The sequence below is a fragment of the Papio anubis genome, chromosome 8 (genome assembly GCF_008728515.1).
Source record: "Papio anubis isolate 15944 chromosome 8, Panubis1.0, whole genome shotgun sequence".
Classification (NCBI taxonomy): Eukaryota; Metazoa; Chordata; class Mammalia; order Primates; family Cercopithecidae; genus Papio; species Papio anubis.
In genome coordinates this window covers 10,624,988-10,643,074 of record NC_044983.1, presented here as the reverse complement: position 1 = coordinate 10,643,074, position 18,087 = coordinate 10,624,988, and the positions used below count along the sequence as shown (strand labels likewise).

Genomic DNA, 18,087 nt, shown 5'->3' with positions numbered 1-18,087 from the left:
ACCTTCAATACAACTCCCTCTGTGACCTTTCCAGTTCCTCTTCTTATCCACCTCATGAGCCAAAATTTGCTTTTTCTTCCTGTGTACTCTCCTTGCACCTTAGATCGCATTTCCATCATAGCACATATTTAAGTCACTAATACTTTTTGTGTTGCCTTTTCTTTTTAGTTACACTGGAACCATTCCTGTTGATGTTCCCATCAGCATTAAGATGCTTAGAAAAGTTTATGATAAAAATAACATCCTAAAGATTATATGACAAGCACCTTAAGCTTTTAAGCAGAAAGGTACAATAGAAATCTCATAAATAAGTCCTAAAGAAATGCTTAAAGCTAATGTTTCACTAAAGATAAGGCAACCGTCAAGACATCCTTGTAATGCCTGGCAGAAAGCAGAGGGAATCATGCAGTTTAATTAGCAAAACAGCAAAAGGAATAAAGAGACTTTGTCTTGTTCTTGTTTTTTTTTTTTTTGTGATTATCTTTAAAAGTGGCTCCCCTTCAGACTGTCTTGTACACTTCAAACATTGATTAGAAATTGAAAGCTATGAAATACTTCATTTTCTGACTTATGTTCAGTCTAAAAGCCAAAGAACTCTATGAGGCTTCCACTTATGCTCTAGGACTGGGAGAAAGAATATTGTAAATCCGAGATCATTTTTTTCTTCATTAATCTAAATCTTTCAGGTGATCTTGGAAAGACCAACTAACTTATTCTATTTCAATTTTTCCATCTACCAGTCTAATGAATTAAAAGTCAAAAGACAGGACTAGACCATCACCCCTTATACAGGTAAATCAACCCCTTGAACTTCAGTTTCCTCATCTTTTAAATGTGGACAGCAGAACTTGCTGCCTGGATTACAAGGTGAAAATACTTTAAAAACCTAAGGCATGCCCCAGTAATTCCTCTCCTAGGTATATACCAAAAAGAGATGAAAATAGATGTTTTTTTGTTGTGTTTTTGAGACAGAGTTTCACTCTGTCACTCAGGCTGGAGCACAGTGGTGTGATCTCAGCTCGCTGCAAACTCTGCCTCCCGGGTTCAAGCGATTCTTGTGCCTCAGCCTCCTGAGTAGCTGGGACTATAGGCACCTACCACCATGCCCAGCTAATTTTTGTATTTTTTGTAGCAATGGGGTTTCACCATTTTGGGCAGGCGGGTCTCAAATTCCTAGCCTTAAGCAATCTGCCCACCTTGGCCTCCCAAAGTGCTGGAATTACAGGTATAGCCACCATGCCCGGCCGAAAATAGATGTTCATACAAACACTTGTATGTAAATGTTCAAAGCAATTTTATTCATGACAGCCAAAGAGTGGACAACCAAGATGTCCATCAACTGATGAATGGACTAACAGGCTACCCTGTTCCTTTTTAAGGAGACTGGACAGGTGGTACACAAACTGAGACTGAGAGTCTTACCTGGCTATAAAAAGTGATTTGGGAAATCTTTCTGAGGTTATCATAGCTCTTAATAGCTGCACAAGGTTACAAATTTCTATCAACGAAAAAAGCAATGACTGAGGACGTTGTTTATAGTTGGGGACATTAAACAGTGATCACATTATAGCTCAGTAATTGACAAAGAGAAAGCATGACTTCTCACTCCAGGATTCTGGCTTGTCGTGTTTCACTTACTTTTGAATGCAGACCAATATCCTGAGGAGGATTATGGATATGAGAACAAGTCAAATAGTAAGACTTACATATTTCTACCTGTTATGTGCTACTTTTAAAAAATCGAATTTTAGCCGACCTCAAGATCCCAGATTTTACATACAGAACTAGATATTACCAACTTAGCCAGAGGCCTAATAAGAGGTTCTATGGCCTTTTGCCATACCCAGTAGCCTCAGCCCATTCTCAGAGATTTTCAGTTCTTGTTGATGGCCCTTGGAGAGATGGTTGGATTTCTTGTCTTAACTCCCTCTGATCTTTCTGGATAATGGGAGCCAGGGAAAAGGCATGGCAACCACAAATCTGCCCTGTTGCTGCCAGAAAGAGTCCATTGCAGGCAGCCCCCAGCTCTGGACATAGAAAATATTGTCAGTCACAGCCAAAATAAACAGTTCTCCATCTGGGAGCCCCACTGAACGACAAGTAGCTTTTGATGTCGACATCACTCCCCCAGAGAGCTATTTGTTTGGAGGCTGAGAAGACAGGGAAAAGCTTCTCTGCCAAGATGCTGTGCTATCATGTTTTTACTTTCTGCAATGCAAGCTTCATGAGTCTGGGCAGAAGCGATTACCCTGGCACTTTAACAGGAAAGTTGCTTCAGAAACCAGATTCTTCCTGGCAGAACTCAGACATGCCTTTATTGGAGCTGATGAAATAATCAGCCCAGGGTTTAGTTCACTCTGATAGACCCTTCCGACCAGAATTAAGAAAGAAACTAGGTTAAAGTCTGGGCCCTGCCAACTGTAGCTGTCAGGAATACTGGAGTAGGTTCCATAAGTTCTCAAGAATTATTTTGGAAAACCGAATTCCTGCTATAAAAACATAACATTAGGAAACATCTCAAAAAGAAGGCATCCATGATCCGTGGCCAAGAAATAGAAGTGTGTCTTTTAAAGCCGATCCAAATTTGGGGAAACCTAGAGAGTGTTTAACCCTACATACATGGAATATTTTGCCCATGGACTTGTGTCACTATTCCCTAAGAATCACTGACAAACTTTTAAGTTATCTGTGTGTGTCTAGCATGCCTGTGTTAGTTCATTTTCACACTGTTGTAAAGATACTTCTTGAAACTGGATAATTGATAATGGAAAGACGTTTAATTGACTCACAGTTCCACATGGCTGGGGAGGCCTCAGGAAACTTACAATCATGGCAGAAGGCAAAGGGGAAGTAAGGACTTTCTTCACATGGCGGCAAGAGAGAGAAGTGTAAGTAGGGGAAATGCCTGATGCTTATAAAACCGTCAGATCTCATGAGCATTCACTCACTATCATGAGAACAGTATGGGGGGAACCGCCCCCATGATCCAATCTCCTCCCGCCAGGTCTCTCCCTCAACACCTGGAGATTACAAGTCAAGATGAGATTTGGGGGGGGGACACAAAGCCTAACCATATCAGTGCCTTTCAGCACCAAATCTTGCTAACCTGAGACCCCTGTAAGAGGTTCAGTTCCTAGTAGTGTAGGGACAGCCTCAGCATAAACCTGAGGTGGCTCACCAGGCTGGCGTTTCATTAACACTCAGCCTCAGTTTTTGTTTTTTTTGAGATGGAGTCTCACTCTGTTGCCCAGGCTAGTGTGCAATGGTGCAATCTCAGCTCACTGCAACCTCTGCCTCCTGGGTTCAAGCAATTGCCCTGCCTCAGTCTCTTGAGTAGCTGGGGCTACAGGCACATGCCACCATGCCTGGCTAATTTTTGTATTTTTAGTAGAGATAGGTTTTCGCCATGTTGGCCAGGCTGGTCTCCAACTCCTGACTCAGGTGATCTGTCCACCTCGGCCTCCCAAAGTGCTGGGATTACAGGTGTGAGCCACTGCACTCGGCCCAGCCTCAGTTTTAAGGAGAAAAATCTTTTAATACAGATGGAAAAATAAGCAGCTTGGGAGGTTTGAGGACTCGCTCCCTTTCTGTCCTGGTAGTTTAGTGTAGAAAATGGAATGTGATGTTTTGTAGCAGTCTGGCAGCGGAATGGTACTATGCCTTTTGTCCACATGTCCTGCTAGAAATTGGACACCATACTGACAAGCCTGAGGTGGGGGTCACTTGGGAAGGTGACTGTGGAGGCACAGCCACCTGCCTGCAGGTTTGCTGCCTGGGAGGATTGGGGGTGCAGCAGGTGGGCAGAAGCAGAGACTGCGGCAGGGCCTGGCAGGGGCTAAACTGGGTAAGCACCTCGGAATCCCCCACATGCCCACCTGACTAGCCCCACAAGACCTCTAAGCAGTGGGGCAGCTTGGCATAGTCCAGGCTTGGATGGAGCAGATCATCCATATTCTCCCTCCAGGATACTGGAAGGGCTTCATCACCCTGGGACTGCCTTTAAGGTATTGCAACTGAAAATGGTTTTAAGAAAGTTTGTGTGCATCTGTGACACACCTCATTGCTACATATTGCAGAGAGGTAGATAGTGTTTGGATGACATGCCCAAGAAAATAGAAAATGTCTCCGTGAACCTAAGTTTTAATGTCACCAGTAGAGCACTCACTACATAGTCACTCTTGCAGTGGAAGCCACTCAATATAGGAAAACTAAATACCAGCTTTAGTGCAAAAGACAGAGGCTGTGTGGATCCTGGGGTGATGACCAGGGCACCATTCATCAGAAACAGAGGTGAGGCTGTGCTGGGGTGGACAGAACATTGGGTTTGAATACAAAAGACCTTGGTTGCAATCTGAGTCCTGTCACTAGCCAGTCATATGGACTCTCTGGCAAGATGCTTTGTCTCTCAGAAGCTCCCTGTCATGCTGTACAGGTGAGGATGTTGTATGACTTTAGAGGGTTGTTGGGCGATAAGGAACATGAAAGCGTTTTGCCAACTGTAAAGTTCTGTATCATTTGTGGAACATCGTTCTTCTTAAGCGGTTGACACAGTCATTAACTAAAAACCAGGCATCATCATAAATGTCCTCAACACACTTATTAAGCACCTACTGCATACAATGCAGGGGACTAGGGAATGAGGAAGCAAGTGGTGTAGGACATTGTCACTGCTCTCGATCGTCCTACAGTCTACTCAGTGAGAAAGAATATACTTACGTTCAGATGTTTAAAAATCCGCCTGCCTCCCAGGTTCAGAGGCATGCAGTAGTGGACGATGGCAGAGGAGAAAGGGACACTAGCTTTCTTAAGCAGGGGAGGACTTTTTTATTTTTATTTTTAGTAGTTTTTCTTTTTTATTATTTTTAATTTGGGGGACCACATAGTAAGCGTATATATTTATGGAGTACATGAGATAAATATTATGTGCAACTTGAAATAAGCATGAGCACATCATGGAAAATGAGGTGTCCATCCCCTCAAGCATTTATCCTTAAAGTTGCAAACAATCCAGTGACACTCCCTATTTAAAAATGTACAATTAAGTTATTATTGACTATAGTCACCTGTTGTACTATCAAATAGTAGATTTTATTCTTTCTGACTTTTTTTTTTTGTCCCCTTTAACCATCTTCACCTCCCCGCTGCATTAAGCCCCCTGTGACCCTTCCCAGCCTCTGGTAACCATCCTTCTACTCTCTATATTCTTGAGTTAGGTGTGGCTTGAGTCAAACATTGAAGGACTGGCTGGGTGTGATGAGTCATGCCTGTAATCTCAGCACTTTGGGAAGCCAAGGTGGGCGGATCACCTAAGGTCAGGAGTTCGAGACCAGCCTGGCCAACATGGCAAAACCCCATCTCTACTAAAAATACAAAATTAACCGGCCGTGGTGGTGGGCACCTATAATTCCAGCTACTTGGGAGGCTGAAGCAGGAGAATTGCTTGAAGCTGGGAGGTGGAGGTTGCAGCAAGTCGAGATCATGACACTGCACTCCAGCCTGGGTGGCAGAGTGAGACTCCATCTCAAAAAAAAATAAAAATAAAAATAAAAATTGGAGGGCAGGCAAGATGCTGATGGGTACCCGGTAAACACTGGGGTATACACATAGAGGTACAGTGTACTTAGTAGAGAATGGAAGACATACAGCCTAGACTCTAGTCCTGAATTTACACTTCACTTATCAATTCACTTTTCTACACCTTAATTTCTCTTAAAATAGAGATTATCTGTTTAGATTTCTCCATATATCAGAGGAATGTTTTAAGAAGGTAAAATAATATTTCAAACAACAAGAGTTTGAATCTTGGAGCAGAGAAGTCAGGTAAACAAAGACACTCTTATTCTGTCATTCATAGTTTTCCAACATTGTCATCAGACACCAAACTAAAATCTTCTGTTCAAGCAACCCAGGGAGTCTTTGAATGACAGGTCAGTGGCATTAATGAATTCCTTTCTCAGTGTTCAGACCACAAGGATCTGTGAATGAAAATGAGACAGAGGACCCGGATGTAATGCCAGTCTCTGTTTGCTAAACTGAGTAGTGTCCATTTACAGAAACACAGATACCACACAGAGCCAAGCTGTGGCCATTATCAGGGCTTGTATTATGCTCTTAACATCACTGCAGGAATATTCACTGTCTGTCTCCTGCATTATTTCTTTCCCTTCCAGATAACCTTAGAGTTACCACAAAGGAAACACTCCAGACCTCACTGGGCCTGTCCTACTGAAGGTCATGATTCCAACCCTCCATCAAACTGCTACCAGAAGCCTGTGCCCCAGTGAAAAGCCATTTTATGGGAGCACCTGTGACAGGTGTTATTTAGAAATGGTTATCTTGGGCTGGATGCTCACACCTCCAATCCCAGCACTTTGGGAGATGGAGGTGGGAGGATGACTTGAAACCAGGAGTTCGAGACCAGCCTGGGCAACATAGTGAGACCCCCCAGCTCTACAAAAAATTAGTCTGATATGGTGGCATGAACCTGTAGCCCCAGCTACTTGGGAGGCTGAAGTCGGAGGATCACTTGAACCCAGGAAGTCGAGGCTGCAGTGAGCTATGATCATATCATTGCACTCCATCTGGGCAGTGGAGCAAGGCTTTATCTCTGAATTTAAAAAAAAAATGATTATCCTACCAAAAGAATAAATGGCTGCCATTGCCATTTCACGTTGCCCTTGGTTTTCTTCATTTTGACTTTTTCTCCAATGAACTGTTGACTTTTCAGAGATAAAACAAAGCGTTGCTGGGTAATAAGGCAGGGCCCAGCAGCTGGCTCCAGCGAGGCCTGTCTGCAGGATGAAGGCTGCGATCAAATGTGTGACTCATAGTTGGGAGGCGGCTGCCAATCCCGGCTGCAGGGCACAGTCGGCACTGGCCGGGAAGGCACCCTGATCTGCACCCTTGTCTGCTTCCTGTGCTAGGATCGCAGCCCCCACCCCACCTCATTCCCCCAACCCTATCTCCACATGGGATTGTTCCACTGGCTGTCACCCAGGGAGCCCCTTCTTTCTACCCGTGTTCAGATGGGTACTCGAAACAGCACATGACTCATGTTGTACTCAGCCAAGACTAACAGCATCAGGCTTTTATTGTTCAAGAGCTGACTCCAAGTTCCATGAACAATTTCAATGAGTGGAGTCCTTGTTGCTTACATTGCCGCTCTCTAAAGTCATGGAAAGAAATGACCACACTGGAGCCACAGAAAAGCCAAGGCACAGAGTAGCACAACCTTGCTCTTCCTTAAACACTATCTCTGGAAGCTCATTCTGAAGCCTTTTCCTTGGAGAACCGGCCATAGCCACCAGGTTGGGTTTGCTGCAAGGGACCAATACAGAGCTTGTCAAAGAAGTGTTGAGTTGCAAACGCCAAGACTAGCAGAGTCACTCCAGGGACTAGTAAGGGCCTAAGGGTGAATTTTATCATTAACTCAGGGCTCTGCTGCGAATGCTAACTGCATTTTAGAGCAAGCCTCAGGATTTCCACCTGGGAAGAAAAACAGTCTGTATCTCTCAACGAAAATTAAATGAGTTGTCCTAAGACCAATAAACAAGGACCAAAAATAAGGGATCATTAAAATGTTGATGAATTAATGCTCTCCAAGCAGTGTAAATGGTATTTTAACACCTGGGTAAAAGGTGATGAAACCTGTCAATTCTCTGACTCGGGGGAGAAATCAAGTCACTTCTTCTCTTTAAGAAAGTTCCAGCTAGGTGCCATGGCTCACACCTGTAATCCCAGCACTTTGGGAGGCTGAGGCAGACGGATTAGCTGAGGTTGGGAGTTCGAGACCAGCCTGATCAAAATGGAGGAAACTGCATTTCTTAAGTGGAAATAAAATAAGCCAGGGTATTAGAATCCCAGCCACTGGGAGGCTGAGGTGGAGGATAATTGTTTGAATCCCTGAGATGGAGGTTGAACGATTAGGGACTGATGAAATTTGAAAATGGGTGAGGAAATCGACCAAAGAAAGAAAGAAAGAAAGAAAAAGAAAGAAAGAAAGAAAGAAAAGAAAGAAAGAAAAGAAAGAAAAGAAAGAAAAGAAAAGAAAGAAAAGAAAGAAAGAAAAGAAAGAAAGAAAGAAAGAAAGAAAGAAAGAAAAAGAAAAGAAAAGAAAGAAAGAAAGAAAGAAAGAAAGAAAGAAAGAAAGAAAGAAAGAAAGAAAGAAAGAGAAAGAAAGAAAGAAAGAAAGGAAAACATTGTTGCTATATATAAGCCATGCCATGCCAGTGCCACAACCTCCTGACATGTCTCGCTAAGTGGAGGAAAGCAACTGTTTCTCCTGCCCCAGTGGCATGGTAATTTCTGTGTAAGAAAGAAGGATACACTTGTATCCGTTCATCCAAAAACAAACAAGGCAATGACTGGCCAGAAACTGCGGAGTCCATGGACTATGGTGGGTGGCTGCTCATGGGGAAAGTTTTGCTCCAGCCCATTGCCACGATGACCGACAACCATCCATTAACCCTCTCCTCCTCTCTAGAGACAGGCTCTCTCTGTCTCTCTGTTGCCTGGCTGGAGGCAGTAGCATCACTGCAGCTTTGATCATTCAGGAACCCAGTGAGCCCCTCTACTCCTAGCCTCCTGAGAAGTGACTATAGGGTTTGTGCCACCATGCCTGGCTAATTTTTTTGTAGAGACAGAGCCTCTCACTGTTGCCCCAGGCTGGTCTCCAACTCCTGGCCTCAAGCAATTCTTGGCCACCCAAAGTGTTGGGATTATAGCTTTGGCCTTCAAAAATGCTGTTACAGGCATGAGCCACTGTGCCCAGCCCAGAGTACACCTGTTGGAGAGTTTTATCTCTGAGTGCCATGTTAGGGTTTGCCTACTCAAATAAATAAAACCAACAAAGCTGAGGGGTAGGAAAAAGAAAATCTGTTTCTCTTTTAGGAAAACCAGAACTTGCTTATGTCATCGTGGTGATGGGAATGGCCAGTAAATAAAGGATTTAAATAAAAGCCTCAATTGTTAAAGTCTTTCTGACTTTTTTAAGGAATCTGCTATAAGTTCTGAAATTGAACTCTACACAATCTAGAAAAGAGGAAATGGTTATAGCTTCCTTATTCCTGGAAATCTTTGAGAAGAGAGTAGACATACACATGTCTGTGTAATCCTAGTAAAGGAAGGAAGGCAAGATTATCCTTTAAGGATTGTGGGAAGTCATCAGGGCTGAATCCATGCATATGATATTAAATTGGTGCAAAAGCTATTGCTGTTTTTGCCATTAAAATTAATTAAAAAGTAATGGCAAAAGCCACAGTAACTTTTGCACGAACCTAATAGAGCAGGTAGTTTGTCTCCGAATCTTGTGTTCTCAATTCCTGCCTTGTCTTCTCTCCTTAGACCTCCACATTCAATTCTCTCAACCTGTCTCCAGGTCTGCTCTGCCCTGATAAGGTAGCAAAGCAGAAGTCTGCAGAGTAAGCTTGAAGTTCGTTACAGTGCACGAACATCTTAACAATCTAAGCCCATCTGGTGTCTAGGGCAGTATTTTTTTAGGGAATAGCTGTAATCACCTCTGGTATAGGAGCTGGAAATATTCGAATCTAACATTTAGAATATGTGACCAATGTCTATGTTCAAACCCCACTGGGATAATCCAATACAAAGTCAGCCTGTTGACACGCAGAAAAATCTCGAGTAAACGTGACTTTCCTTCCCCAGTTCCATAAGCTTGGCATGGATATAGTCAAGTTCTGGGAGAAAAGATCCAGATCAGACAAGACTGAGTATCCTGGATCTGGTAAGGATCCAGATTGGTCACAGATGTTCTGGCCCAACCCCAGAGTCCCCTAAACCAACAATATCACTTTTGAGTGAATTTGGACTCTTTTTCTGAAACCCTAGAATCCATCGGGCTACCTCCTGACCACTTTCCCGGGGTGCAATTCCTCCCCCAAGGACGTCTTTTATAGGGAGGTTGCCCCATTGCCTGCATTAATCAGCATTGGAAAAAAGAAAGGGTAATTTGTCAAGACAATCATCCCACAGTACTTGTTCCAACCATTTTATTCTTGCCTTTAATTTTTTTTTTTTTTTTTTAATTTTCAGCAATGATACCAGCTGGGTTAAACTTTGATTTCTAATAAATAAATTCCATTCACATCGCCCTCTCTTAAAAATGGCAAGTTGGTTTTGTTACAAATCTACTACTTTTAGTGAGATTTGGTAAGCTAATCTTTAGATCTCCAAAGATTTTCAGATATTCAACAGAGCAGAAAAGGGCTGCCTCATTTATTGGCTGTGTATTTTAAGAGCAAATTTAGAACTCACTAAAGTAACATGTCTTCTCTTTAAAAAATCTTTATAATTATTTTGTGTACATGCGTACATCTCAAAAGAGTTTTTTCAGCCCTAAGCTCTTGGAAACCATGAAGTGTTATATAAAGTGGTAACTACAGCTCCCCAGAACCAGTCTTTTCAGATCTGAGCCATATGTTATGATAAATAAATAATCCCTAAAGCGCTTATCTGGCTTCTGGCAAGGATGTAACTATTTAGATATGAGGCTTTATAATGCCTACATTTAAAAAAATTAGAAGAAAAATGATTCCACATCTTGGCATGAAAATGAGAATGGCTTACAAACAACAAAAATTACATATGTGGAAAGCATAATGGGGGCGACTTCACTCAGAGTGGGAGAGAAGAAAAACTGGAGATTTAAATACCAGTAGTTGGGTTTAGAGCCAAGAAAAATGGGAGATGAACTCACTGATAACAGGAGTATTAAATTGCCAGATGCCCTGCAACTGCCCTTGTACAAAAGTCCCTGATTATTTCTGAACCTCAGTCCTGCAGAACAAGCTATTGTTTCTGGGCATAATGGATTTCATGCTAGAGCCTTCTGTGAGATAAAGCCATGCAGCCTAGGTGTATTTTGAAGTAACAAAAAACCAGTTATATTGAACCTCTGAATTTAGTGTGACTGAAGTTGTTTGCTAAACCTAGTATTTATAGCCACATGACTAATCGTTTATGGAAAAGGCCAATCCATGGAGAGGAATGGGTGGCAATCATTTCCAGAGAATTTGAGGAAACTAGGTTTTAACACTCCATATTTAAATTTCACCAATGGTAGAGATTTAAAAATGCCCTATTGTATAGAGTACCCTTGACATAACTAACTCCATCTTTGAATAAGTCTCCATTTTATGTTTCACAGGGCACTCTGCCAACAAGGATGTTTTGTTTAATAAAAAGATAAAGACTGCATCCAATCAGACAAAGACACAAACAAGCACACTCGTCCACGATCAGTTCTCACCAGAGGACTCTGTGACTTTAAAATGTCAGACTTTCAGCAGCTCAAAACGCAGCTGTCTTAACTGACACTGTCTTGCAGTCACTCACGATATGAACTTAGCATCTGCTTCTGCCACCTCAAACACTCTTCCTTGCAAGACCGACCTGCTTCCGCTGGACTGGTTCCTTAACACTTTCTCCTATCTCTTTCTCCTCTTGATGTTCAATGCTACTTTGTTTATTGTGGAATGTTTAATCTGTAACATGTGTATATTGATTAAGCATACTATTATGTGTGATTTGCCATATTGACTGGCTTGTGGAGTGGCTCAAGCCTGTGTGCCTGCGGCTCTGACTACCAAGAGAACAGGAGGTACTAAAGAGAATTGCCTCCTTGGGAATTCCATGTAACTCCTGGCTTTTGTGACTGAATTAGCATCAACAAAAGCCTGACATTGTGGAAAGACACAAGCATGTGTGGACCTCGTTATTTTTAACCTGGCATCGCTCATGACACCTATCTTCAAAAAACGCTTTTTTTTTTTCTTTTTAAAACTGCTATTGGGGCATTATTCAATGTCTTCAAACAAAAAATCCTTGACAAATTTCCTTCAGAACCAAGCACTGGGCAAAAATTTCTTCCTCCTGATGAACTCTTTCCTAAAATTACACACAAAAAAGAATTCTGCAGCCAGTTTTCTTTTTCTAGGTTGGTGGGCAGCTCAGAAGTAAGTTTCATATTTAATTGCTCTTATTCCTGTCATTCAGAATTTATTGCTAATGTTTCTTCTTTATCCTTTACTTTTCGGTTCATGTTGGTTCTTAAAACTGTTTTTAAAACCTCGTTTTTTTTTTCTCCAGTGGGTGGCATAAAAAAAAGTTGCAATTAATTCAGGAATTAAAAATGTGGCTCCTAAGACTTTCTTTCTTTCTTCTCCTTCTTTCTTTCTTTCTTCTCCTTCTTTCTTTCTTTCTTCCTCTTTCTTTCTTTCCTTCTTCCTTCCTTCCCTCTTCCTTCTTTCTTTCTCTCTCCTTCCTTCCTTCCTTCTTTCTTTCTCTCTCCTTCCTTCCTTCCTTCCTTCATCTTTCTTTTTTTTTTTGATAGCATCTCACTCTGTCACCCAGACTGGAGTGCAGTGGTATGATCTTGGCTCACTGCAACCTCCACCTCCTGGGTTCAAGCAATTCTCCTGCCTCATCCTCCCGAGTAGCTGGGATTACAGGCATGTGCCACGACACCCGGCTAATTTTTGCATTTTTAGTAGAGACAGGGGTTTCTCCATGTTGGCCAGGCTGGTCTCGAGCTCCTGACCTTAGGTGATCCACCTGTCTTAGCCTCCCAAAGTACTGGGATTACAGGTGTGAGCCACCACACCAGGCCTTATTTTCTAGTGGCACTGCATTCCCCTGGCAGAATATTTGCTCCTCCCTCTCCATTGTTTATTTACTTGAAGTGAAAAAGGACAAAAAAGCAAAAGACAGCAAATTGAGGGCAGAAGGTTTGCCTGGAAATTTACGAGGAACAAAGAAAGACCTGGCAAATAATGCCCCCTGAAACAGGTCCTAGGGAGAAATATGATTTCCACGTTTGCAGACTCTCTTTCTCTTGTACAAATGGGTTGGGAGCTGGTTTTGGTTCAGTTCTTTCCTCAATACTCAGGAAACAATTGAAATTACAAATGTGCCCCAGGTGCTGTCTTCACCACCGATGCATGGCAATATGAATGTGTTTACATGTAGTCGGGCTGGAAGGTGGAACTCACAAAAGGATTGAAATTAATATGCAGAAGAGGACCTGGGAGAGTTCCCTATCCTTCCTGCTAAGTGCATCCCCAGGTTTCTAAAACATCCATTCAGATCTTTCTATTTGTTTTAATTTGTCCAGAGTTATTAACAAGATTTTAGAAATTAATTAGTTATCTAGTTGGAAGATTACCCATTAGGTAGAAATACAAGAGTCTTGGGGCTATTTCTCTTCAAATAGGTAATTTTTGGCTTTTGTGCATGTGTCTAGTTTTGAGGAGGAAAGATCTGATGTCTCCTAATTTTCTTTGTGTGTTTTTAAAGGCATAGTAACAAATATTAACTATAGTAAGTAGTAGGTGCCAATAGATGTGTTAAATGAGGTTTTAGAAAAGGAGACTTGAAGGAGGCCTGAACAGCAGAGGGAGTACTGGCCTGGGAGTTGAAACACCTGAATTCTATTCTTGCCCTGCCAGTACCCAGTACAGTAGGAACAGTGGGCTGTTTGCCACCTGGCATCCCATGCATTCTCTACTTCCTCCCTGCCCCTGGAGGCTGATCCTTCAGACTGCATCACCCAAGGTCCCTTGCTGTCTGGCATCCTATTAGGTTGGAGATGACAGATGGGAAACAGAGGCTCCATCTCTGGCTGTAGAGATCTCAGTGCAAATACCTCCTGTATGTTTCCCTGTCCCGCTGTTCTGGCTCTTGCTTTTGTCCTTGTCACTCTTTGTTCTCATAACCCTGATCACACCTAGCTAAGTGGTCCCTTTAAGGTCTTTTCATCTGAGCCATCTGGGGTGGACTCTGTTTTCAGGCATGTCTCTGAATGATACAAATGGCAACCAGCTTTAGCAAACTGGAAATGGGTTTGAATTCCAAACCACTGGGATCACAGCGACTGTGGCTGGATTCTTTCCAGGAGACTTTCAGGTGGGAAGAGAAACAGGGAAGATTAATTGGTACCCACTTGCCTGGTCCTTTGTAGACTGCTGCCCTATCTCCTGAAAAGCTAAGACCAAAGACAGGTCTGTTTTACCCACCAAGCATATTAATGCACTCAGGCACTTAAGGATAAAGGGCTTTGCTCATGACTCAACCAAAAAATTTTTTAATGGAGTTTTCTTCTTTTTTCTTTTTTTTCTTTAAATAACAATTTGACAAAAGGGTGAAGAAATCCTAAACAAGGTGTCGAGGCCAGTGTCCAGGCTGCATTCTGTTCACAGAACTGTCCCCAGGACGTTGCATGGAGCTAGAAATGTACATAATTACGGAAGAAAACAGGGAGGACTTGGTGCAGAGAGGAGACCAGTGTGGACGGGCAACAGCATCCTTAGTCTTTCATATTTATATATGGTATATGTATTTTCTATATATATATTTATATATTTTACATCCAGGTATACCAGTCATCTGTACCATTTCCCAGGGAGACATGGGCGCTTCCAAGGCAAGACAGGAAAGCGTTAGGCAGGGAAGGGGCAGCGACAGTGCAGGCTGGGGCTTGGGTCACAAAAGCTGCAGGAGCTTCAGCGACTGTAAAAGGGCGCCGGGCTCCGCGGACGCCAGGTACTGGCAGCAAAGCCAGTCCTCCAGCTCCACGCCCCGCCTGCGATCCACCGCCTTCTCCGCAAACTTCATCATCATCAGGGCCCGCTTCATGTCGATCCAGTTGTGCAGCGTGCCGCACAGCGCCTCCTCCGAGGTGCCCGGCTGCTGCACCAGCTCGCGCCGGGGCCCCCACAGCAGGCACTGCAACACACGCTTGGCCTCGCTGATGCGGATACGCTTGATGGGGTCGGCCTCCAGCAGCAGATGTGCCAGCTGCTGCAGACCGGGTGAGTAGAGGGACAGCGCAGGCAGCGGCGGCAGGTCCTCCTGCCGGTAGTCCCGCTCCCGCAGCTGGGCGCGCACCTCGAACGGGTTGGGCTGGTGCAGCAGCTCGTAGATGAGGATGCCTGTCTGGAACTCATCGAACTTGCGGTACTGGGAGGCAGACACGATCTCGGGGGCCAGCCGGGCCTGGCTCTTCTTCTGCTGCAGGTTTGGAGTGCCGCCTGGCTTCTGCTTGGCCTTCAAAAAGTTGCTGATGATGAGTCTGGGCAGCTGCTTCTCCCGGGGCCCTTCTGGGGAGGCGGGGCCGGCTGCAGGGCTGAGAGTGCCACCAGCGGGCAGGGCGGCAGAGGAGCAGGGAGGCGCGGCGGTGGCGGGGGTGGGCCCAGGGGCGGCCTGGGGGGTGCAGTGCACCAGCAGCAGGTTCTCCAGGCACAGGTCCCGGTGGATGATGCCGTGCTCCTTCAGGTGCTCCAGCCCGTTGCAGAGTTGCAGAAGCAGGAAGCACACGCGCCGCTCGTACGCCTCGGGTTCCGCCTGGTGGCTGGCCGCCGAATCCCGCACGAAGTCGGAGGCGGTCTGATGCGGCACCTCTCGGGTGATGACGACCACGCAATCCTGCTCCTGGGCAGGGGGCTGTGCGGACAGGGTAGGCACGGGGTCCTTGGGCGCGTCGGGGGAGGTGAGCATGCTGGAGGGCACCGAGGCGACAAAGTGGCCGCAGTCCTGCTGGATGTTAAAGTGCACGGGCACGGACGGGCTGCAGTAGGAGACTGTTTTGGGCTCAGGGGTTTTGCAGATCTGTGGGGAGAAGGAGAAGTGAAATCAAGAGTGGGGCCCATGGTTCTGCCCAACAAAGAGTGTGGAACATTTGAGTATCTATGTGCAATAAACCTATCCACATATGCTTGAGGGTAAGAGCAATCCATACACATGCTAGAAGAAAACATGGGACAGAAATTTTGGGGCCTTGGGTTGGGCAAATATTTCTTAAATACCACACCAATAGCGTCGTTCACAAAAGAAAAAAAATCACAAACTTAACCTCAAAGTTCTAAACTTTTGTGCTTCAAAAGGCACCATTAAGAAAGTGGAAAGACAAGTAACCAGACTGGGAGAAAATATCTGCCAAAATGTATCTGATAAAGGACTTGTTTCCGGAATTTGTATATAAAAAAACCACTCTTTTACAACTCAATAATACAAACAAAAAAGGATACAGAATCATGGCATAGAGAAAAAAGAAAAAAAATGGGCAAGAGATATGAATAGGCAATTCACCAAAAAAATTTGTAAATGGCCACAAGCATGTGAAAAGATATTGGACATCATTAGTCATCAGGGAACTGCAAATCAAAACCACAATGAGATATCAGTCCATGCCCACTAGAATGAGTTCTAATAAAAGACAGTTCCTAGTGTCTATGAGGATGAGCAGAAATGGGAATCCTCACACATTGCTGATGGGAATGTAAAATGGTGCAGACCCTTTGGAGCAGTTTGTCAATTTCTTAAAAAGTTAAACATAAAATGACCATACGACCCAGTGAGTGGGGTCCCTGCTGAGCAACACACAGTGTGGTAGGGAGCTATTGGTAGGAAACATCCCTTTGTGCACAGTGTGGACAAATTCTCACAAAGCCGAATAACGTTTATAAGAAAGCAGCCTCACTTCCCACACACTTTTCCTCCAAGGTGAGTCACAGCAGCTGAAAGAAACCAGAAAGTTCTCCAGGGAAGAGGGGACCAGAAGGAACCCTCAGAGGAACCTCAGGGCACCCTCTGAGATGAAGGTAGGAAAAACAAGATGGAAGATCTCAAGCTCCTCTGTGGAAAGGGCAGCTGGGGATCCACACAACTGTGTCTTTCTTGCCTCCTCCATCTCTTCTTACACAAATGACAGTGCCAGCCGCCTGGGGACCTCTAGCAATCCTAGTCCACATCTGGCTGCCACTCAACTAGAGAGTCTTGAACCAGCCATAATGGCCCTCTGTCAGGCCTCAATCTCCCTGTCATTACCCTGAAAGGGATTGAAGTCTCCCCTCTCAAATGAATATTATGATGCAACCTCACCCAGGCTTTGTAGAAAAACAAAGATCAGATGTGAGAAGAAAGGCATCTCACATCTACCCATAAAATATTATCCTGCAAACACTCCCAAAATAACCCTGCCTTCAGCCTGCAGTGTTGGAATGATGATGAAGCAGTGTTTTTGAAGTGCCTCAGTGCTTACAGGCGATACTTTTAGAAGTTCTATTGCAAGCACCTTTTTCACGGAGATTTATTTATATTGCAGCTGTACAAACCTTCTCAGCATGAAACCTGGCATACAAGAGCTCAGCCTCCAAGAGATGTTTTTAAAGCTAATTGTGGGGAATGGTGGGTAACACATTAATTTAGTAATCTATTATAAAAGCAGAATGGTAATAAAAGGGAAAGACATTTACCCCAGACATTGCTTCCTATTACACTAACAAAAACGATTTTGAAATACATGTCTAAAAGGCATTGTTCAGGCTCTTTCTTATTCTGGCCTACTCAACAGTACTCGGTTTTTATTTATTTTTTACTTTTTGAGACCGGCGGGAGTTCAGTGGTGCAATCACAGCTCACTGCAGTTTTGACCTCCCAGTTTTAAGCAATTCTCCTGCCTCAGCCTCCTGAGTAGCTGGGATTAGAGGTGTGCACCACCATGTCCAACTAATTTTTGGAATTTTTGTACAGACAAGGTTATCCTGTGTTGCCCAGGCTTGTCTTGAACTCCTGGGCTCAAGTGATCTTCCCACCTTGGCCTCCCAAAGTGCTGGGATTACAAGCGTGAGCCACGGTGCCTGGCGTGCACTTGGTTTTTAAATGGCAGGCTTCTGGAGCACTATTAAACTAAAGGAAATTTGCGGCAGTGGAGGGGGTCCTCAAAGAAAGCGTCTTGCATGTATGCAGCTGTGTTGTCAATGGAGATGTGGGAAGGACATCACTGTTATTGTCTCACCCCTAACACATACAGATCGGGCTCTTGCATGTGCAAGGACTGTGCCAATGGTGAGGGCTCCATGCAGCATCCCATTCAATCTTATTAAATCCAAGGAGGAAGATGCTATTACAGAGGAGGAAACTGGGGCTTCCAGCGGTTAAATTATTTGCTCCAGACTATACAACGTAGAAGTGTTCCAGAGGTCAAAAGCACGGGCTCTGCAGTGAAAAAAGGCCTAGGTTGAAGTATTAGCTCTGTAACTGCTGGCAAGTTACAGGGAATTTTCATTATTTGCA

General features: G+C 44.1%; 1 protein-coding gene across 4 annotated transcripts in view; it reads right to left on the bottom strand.

Annotated features, from left to right (window-relative positions):
- Positions 1 to 14,075: 14,075 nt before the first annotated feature.
- Positions 14,076 to 18,087, bottom strand: part of PRAG1 (PEAK1 related, kinase-activating pseudokinase 1) — a 103,073-nt gene continuing 99,061 nt past the window's right edge. For all 4 annotated transcript variants that reach the window (XM_021942017.2, XM_021942018.2, XM_021942019.2 and 1 more), the window contains one exon: positions 14,076 to 15,621. In XM_021942017.2, the coding sequence (XP_021797709.2) occupies positions 14,497 to 15,621 (1,125 nt within the window). In that variant the 3' untranslated portion in view covers positions 14,076 to 14,496. The remainder of the gene's footprint in view (positions 15,622 to 18,087) is intronic.